Source organism: Etheostoma spectabile, chromosome 13 (genome assembly GCF_008692095.1).
Source record: "Etheostoma spectabile isolate EspeVRDwgs_2016 chromosome 13, UIUC_Espe_1.0, whole genome shotgun sequence".
Taxonomy (NCBI): Eukaryota; Metazoa; Chordata; class Actinopteri; order Perciformes; family Percidae; genus Etheostoma; species Etheostoma spectabile.
The window spans coordinates 12,559,433-12,566,783 of record NC_045745.1 but is presented as its reverse complement, the minus strand read 5'-3'; the positions used below and the strand labels follow the sequence as shown (position 1 = coordinate 12,566,783).

General features: G+C 39.5%; 1 protein-coding gene across 2 annotated transcripts in view; it reads right to left on the bottom strand.

The window, feature by feature from the left end:
• LOC116700739 (14-3-3 protein epsilon) overlaps positions 1 to 3,698 on the bottom strand; it is a 13,543-nt gene extending 9,845 nt beyond the window's left edge. For both annotated transcript variants that reach the window (XM_032534168.1, XM_032534167.1), the window contains exon 1: positions 3,427 to 3,698. In XM_032534168.1, coding sequence (XP_032390059.1) covers positions 3,427 to 3,490 — 64 coding nt within the window. In that variant the 5' untranslated portion in view covers positions 3,491 to 3,698. The remainder of the gene's footprint in view (positions 1 to 3,426) is intronic.
• Between the last annotated feature and the right edge of the window lie 3,653 nt (positions 3,699 to 7,351).

The window sequence follows — 7,351 nt, the reverse complement described above, 5'->3', positions numbered from 1 at the left end:
GGCTCGGTTTACACCTATCGCCATTTCTAGCCACTGGGGGGGCCATAGGCAGGCTGGGGGATATCATATTGATATTTAAAAAACCTCATGGAGTGAAATTTTCATACCATGGGACCTTTAATACCTGACAATGGACACCTTGTTGCATTAACCCTTACTTAATTGAGCGTTAGCAAATGTGACCGAGCATTTTTCCCCTGCTGCTATGAACTAAGATGGTATTTGTGTAACTTTAGAGAAGCCATTTGACGGAGGCACGTAATATGAAGGGCAGCCAGGCTTTGGATTTTGTCTACATTTTAAGAAGTAAAAGAGAGTACTGCAATATAGGCCTGGGAAATATAATATATTGATATCCCGAAATTAGACTAGATATTGTCTTAGATTTTGAATATTGCAATACGACATTAGTTATCTTTTCCTGGTTTAACAGGCTGCATTCGGTAGTGACGTAATTTTCTGAATTCACCAGACTGTTCTACTATTTACCCTTATCCACTTAGTCATATCCACATCATTGATGATTATCACAAATCTAACGTGTCACTATTCTGTGTAAGCACCTACTGTCAACCCTACAATATCGCTAGTGGTATTTGGTCAAGATTATTGTGATATTTGATTCTTTTTTCCCCCCCCACGTCACCCGGCCCTATTGCCAATCTGAAAAAACAGTATACATTAGCCGTGACATATTTTTTCTCCATCAATAGGACAACCTTTCTACATCAGACAAGCTGAGATACAACTTTTGGATAGCTGGCATTTTGGCACAACTTTCTTTTGGTGAAAAATGAAAAATGCACATACAAATGTGCCTTCTGATAATTTCCAGATACTTTCCAACTGCATCAGTGACACAAATGTTCAATCAAAACAATAAGATGACAAATTTAAAAGACAGCCTTTGCTTCAACAACCGATCTTGTGTTGGATTATTCCTTTTCCTTTGTTTCTAAGCCCGACTTCAACCCAAGAATGAGAAACCTCCCTAAAAATAGCACTCAGTGGCTTGTTTTTATTTATACGGCCATTAACCCACTTGAAACTTAACATTAATCACCTTTTCCTCATTGCAAAAACACATGGGTCTTTAAATACATCTAAAAATAGACCAGACATGTAGAAACCAGGGCACAGAAAGAGACATGGCTGACACATCTGGTGGACACTGACACCAAATAGCAGCTGCAGCACAGCTACAACACAATGCAGCCATGCCCAGTGGCGTGGGAACTGGGTTTTTTTTTGGGAGTGGGGGGGGTGCAGGTGCTTTAAAGAATTTTGAAAATGCAACTGTATTGACTTCCTGAAGCGGTGACAGTTTATTTTATGCATTTGTCATCAGACAAGTGGAGCTCTGATAACTCCAAATTGGAGATGGCCAGGTTAACACACTGCTGTCTATTTACACAACAAAACTTTTTTTTAAACTGCCACTGCCACTATATATTCAAATAAATGGAGAGAGGCAGCATCACAAAAGCAGCCACTGTTGATAAGATTCATATGTGGAACTAGTCTATATCAGCAACGTTTCATTTACAGGATTGCTCCGGTGCCAACAGAATTTTGTCCGGACGTCCCTAAATTTCAGCCGGATGGCCGTCGCCCTCCTTTCCTCTGTAACGTCACATGAACTCATCCGCTATAAGGCTGCCCTTGTGTATCGTCGCTTATAGCCACTCCTCAATGCTTGCTCAGGAGGGGGGTCAGGAAGAAGAGTTTTGAGATGGCCTTACAACCGGGCTGTGGGAGAGAACTTTGTCACATGGTAAATTATTTGCAGCTCAATGTGACAAAGACGAAAGGAACTGGTAGTGGACGTGAGAAGGAGAAAGGCAACACTGACCCCCGTCTCCATCTGAGGCGTCTGTGTGGACGTAGTGGAGGACTACAAATACCCGGGAGTACACATAGACAATAAACAGGCCAGGATTACAGACGCTGGAGTACTCTACAGGAAGGGCCAGAGTTACCTCTATTTTCTGAGAAGGCTGCAGCCCATCAACATCTGTCAGAAGATGCTGAGGATGTTTTACGAGTCTGTGGTGGCTGGTGTTCTCCTGAATGCTGTTGCATGCTGGGGCAGCAGGCTGAGAGTGGCAGACACCAACAGACTCAACAAACTGATTTGCAAGGCTAGTGATGTTGTCGGGGTGGAGCGGGACTCCTTATGTAGCCTTCTGTATTCTATACTCCTGTAATGTATTGAACGTGAAACTGTATGTTGTCCTGCACGCTTATGCTTTTATTGGCCGGTCGCCGTTGCAAATGAGAACCTGTTTAACATCCTACCTGGCTGAATACATTTTTTTTTTTTAAATAAAGGCTAAATACTTATTTTTTTTGTAAGACCGTGTAAGGGGAGGAGGATACTTTCCAAAATACACCCCATCCTGGACATCTCCTCCCACCCATATCACAACACATCGGCCATTCTGAGGAGCATCTTTGGTGACTCAGACACCCACAATGCACCACAGGAGGTCGTTCCTGCCTGTGACCATTAGACTATATATCTCCTCCCTCTGAGTGTTAAAACTGGACTCACAGCCCAAACCTTAACATCAATATTCTTGGAAAACTATGAACAATAATGACTTGGTGCAATAATTTATCAGTTTCATGTGCAATAAATGTTATTTATTCACTGCTGCCACTTACAGTGACACTGTATGGTTGTACTGCATTTTATGTACACAGTGCACTACAATAAGATTTGAACAATCCATTGTCTTAGAAAAATAATCTTTTAACTTAATCTTACTTTACTGCATTGTAGCTACGTTACTCCTTTCTTACTCTTACCTAAAATCTGACTGAGCAAAAGCAACTGAACAATTTCCCTAAGGGATCAATAAGGATACAGTATTCTGAGTCCAAAAACACTTGGTGGGGGGCGGTTCGTTAGCATTAACTGGCACAATTCTCTACAATATTTTTAGACTGAAGCGGCAGCTTGTTTGATCATTTATAACGTTAGATCCTGAATATGTCAACAGCTAATTAAGAAACGGAGCAGGCGCAAGTTATGTTTGATGGGGTGTGGACATTTGCTGTATTTCTGAATTGAGTTTGGTCTGACGCGTGTCGGGGCTGAAGAAAGGCAAGCCTGCTAACTTAGTTAGCAATTCACAGAGCTACTGTTGGCTAGCTAACTGTCGCTGGCAAGGGACAAGCTTAGCTCGACAAAGCATGCTTTTCGCCTAGCAAAATTCACCTTCCCTTTGGAACGACAATTCATTTAACAAAAAAACGTTCTCAGATTCATTGGGCTGGAGAAATCTCCGCCATTTTGTCTCTCACCCAACAAATCCATGTGAAGTGTTTTACCTGCGTCTCCAAGCCCCCTGCGCAGGGATAATGAGGATGGAAAGAGGGGCCAGGCATTCTGCGATGACCACTATTTATGCGAAGTCTTACCGTCATATCTCTCCGCTTGTTCGGCGAGTTTTGCCTGGTATACTAAATCCCCTGTATCCGTCATGGTGCTAGGGTGTTGGGGCTACTCGTGGCCTCCCAGTGGAAAAGGAGGATTATCGACTGCTCGGTGATTCCTGGAGGTGGATCAGCAACAGCACCGTCGCTCCGCTAAACAGAAGACCCACCGGTAGCACTGGCGTAAAAATGGCGACGCTACTCCATCCGGGAACCAACGCAGCAGTCAGAATTGAAGGCGGGACCATGACGCAATGACGCACACTTGCCAGTGTTCTCTCCGAATGTTAGGAAGGAGTCTTGCCTAGCCTTTGTAGGACACGACTTGGAAGGACCTGTCCTACCAAGGAAGCATTCTTGACTTTGAAAAGACGTGTTCAACTAGCTCCTCCTACACCACTAATGGCCTGAAATCTAATAAATTATACATTATATTTACATCCATGCCCGAGGTTACCCCAACAAACTCCATTCAAACAAAGGCAAATGCAGTATTAAGCATTATTTTTCATCCTTTTGTAATACCTTAGTCACACTGCCCCTCTTGTATTTTGGAACTACATTTTCTATAAGTTAGTAAGTAGCTATACATACTGTACAGTATAAAATGCAATGTGAATTCAGAAGAATTCAACCACACTCAGGACACAGAGACACATTTTAAATTAACCCGAGGCCGCAAATCACTATTCAATCCAATCCTTTACTTTCTGCCTTTAACTACAATATATATAATGTACAACTGCAATTTTATAAATGGAATAACTTCACACCATATAGAGTCAGCAATGTAAATCCCAAACTGATACTTTGTTATATTTTTATTGACTAGGTATATTAACGCATTACATGCCACAGATATTAGAAAAGGTAAATTTTAACTTCAAATAATATATTTTCATAACATTTTACAATCTCATTAAAAATAGTTCTATTTTGGCTTGTTTTGGTCCTCTTTGAAGCAAGAGTGAAATGGCATAAAAAGAAAAATATATCATCACTGCAAAAAAAACAAAAACATTCGGTATGATGATACTTGATGCGTTGTCGTGCTGTAGAGATAAGGTGCACATTGTAGAATCACCAGTGGTACCGTTTACAAAAAACAGTTTTTAAGAATTTGTTGGTCTTCAACTATTTTACTATTTTTTTTTTTTTTTTTTTTTGGGGACTGTTATAACCACTCTTCATTCTAATCCCAACCGGTCGTCAGACACCGCCTACCAAGAGCCTGGGTCTGTCCCAGGTTTCTTCCCAAAGGGGGGCTTTTCCTGCTTGCTCAGGAGGAACCTACTAGACCTGTTGGGTCCTTGTAAATTCTGGAGTATGGTCTAGACGTACTCTATCTGTAAAGTGTCTCGAGATAACTCTTGCTATGAATTGATACGATAAATAAAATTGAATGGAATTGCTGTGGCACAGCTCAGTTACAATAATGTCATGATTATGAAACAAGAATATTTTCTCAAAAAGACAATTAGTGAGAGTTCAGTGGTGTTCATCTGAATGGAATACGGCATTACAACAAATTAAAAATCTTTAAAAAAAATAAGTGGTAGCAGTACGGAATGACTGCAGGACAATGTAGCCACAGCCACCATTAAAACATCTTTTTTTTCTTCTTTTTTTTTTTAAATCCAATAGATTCAAAATTATGTAAAAAAAAACTACACTTGACAATGACAATGAATTTTGTATTTTTGTGGATTTGTCATTACAAATTATACAATAGATAATTTTAAAATCCTAAAACAATATGCGACTTTGTGCAGTTTGGATTTTTTTATGCATTCTACTTCCTCAAAATTACTGACACACATTTGCCGCAGCAGCACATTTCATAACTAATGCCCGGTTGTTACTAACAGTCATTTAGTGTTAATTGGTCACCTATATACCCATGTACCTTTGCAGGCACTCTGTGCTGGTAGTAAGTTATGTAGTTTCACAGCTGACTTTTATCAGCACATTAACCACTGAATGTACTGAATTCAAATATGTTCTCATATATATTTGCTCATATATTTCACATTAACAAAGAAACATGTACCGTGGGGACTTAAAACCATTGCATGTGTTTATTTATTTGTACAGGGCTGTAAATGAGCCAAAGGTTTGGCTCAACATTCTTAATAAACATATCAAGGTAATAAAAAATATGGCATTAATGTAGCTTACAAAAAATAATTTCCTTAAATTTAAGTCAATAACAATAAATGGAGGGAAATATTCACAATTAATAAACATTGTAAACTGAGAACACATTTCAGGATATCTGGGGTCAGATGCATAAATGTCTGTGTAGGATAAATAGAAGCTGTGTGGTCATACAAATGCAGAAAAAGGCAATTCATTTAATTGAAATAAGTGTGTCTTTGATTACATATATAATATACAGTAGGTGTTTGGACTGCAAAAGTCATTCACTCTTTGTGAAATTAACCTAAAATTATGCTGCACAACAGATTTGAATTCTCAGCTTATGTTATATTTCTGATTTACTATGTCACACTCAGCTTCTTTAAGAAAAACCATCCATGCTGTTTCGATGTACCCCCTCAACATAGTCTTACTAGAAATATGTTTGGGAAGTGATTTTTGTGCATAGGCATCTTTCATACATCTGGCCCATACGGCTTTGATGAACATGTGAATTGGAAAGCACAAAATGTATTTATGTAAGCGCTGTGGAAACCATTTGGTGTGTGTTCATTTTAACGTATCAAAAACAATTGTGCTTCAGGCGAGTAATTTCCAACTCAAAACCCATCTTTTCCAACACAAAACATGAGGTAGAGAGGAAGTAGCTGAAGATCCTCCCTGGTGAAAAAACTTCACTTCATACTGTAATTTACTAGCTTGGGAAAACAAATTTGAGATTTGCTCTGTAAGACATCTGGCCAAGAGCCCATTTCCAATTTTTCCAAATTGAGGCACCAATCACAACCATTGAGGCGGGCTTTACATGATGATGATAGCGCAGCAACGTTGAAACAGATTTTCTACACCGCTCTGATTGGTTGAAGGACTATCCAATTGCGCCCAGAGGCATGTGAGCGGCAGCCATTGGTGACGCCCCTTTGGAAATGAGCTGTGAATGAACCTTCCCCAGACCCAGTCTCAGTTACAACTTAGAAGGGTCTGGTGTCAACCAGGCTAGGAGTTTACCATTGTCAGCATGCAAGTAGCATCCATTGCATTGATGCATCATGGGAAAGTTTGCAAGACCACATGAGTAATAAGGCCCCCTTAAAAACCACGCTATTGTCACTGGTAACAGTGCTACATCAGTCTTTACCACATTTTTGCAACCATTTAAAAGCCCCCTACTTAGGGTTTACTGGTTCCCCAGAGTAACAACAGGGGTCTTTGGAGGACATGGCAAGTTGGCTGCTTTTGAGAAAGCATCTAATCTGAAACCAGATGTTGAAAATTACATTTTACAGTAAATTCCTACAGTAATAGATTATGACCAATAAACCATTTCCTGAATTATTTTTATATTGGCATAATAAGCGTTTTAAAAAGATTTATGTGCAATAATAGCAAGTGTATTCAATGTAGAAAAAGCTGATGAGAAACAAAAAGACTTCAATCATGGCACAAGAAATGACAGTGACATGTTTGTTTTACCAGTTAAACATAACTGTATTTAGTGTTTTCAAGGGGATTTGATCTCTATAGCATATCTGAATAACAATGTCATACAAACCCTGCTGGAAGACAAAAATAAAATCCCTAAACCGTTCTCCTTTCATCTTCTAAACTCCCTCTTTCCTCCATGAAAGGACGCTCATTTTGTTCTTTCACAATGCAGCATTTGAAGTCATCCATGTCGGTGCTGAATAGTGTTTTAAACAAAGAAAATAAAATAGGTGCACAGTCTCTGGTAATAAAAAGGTAAATAAAA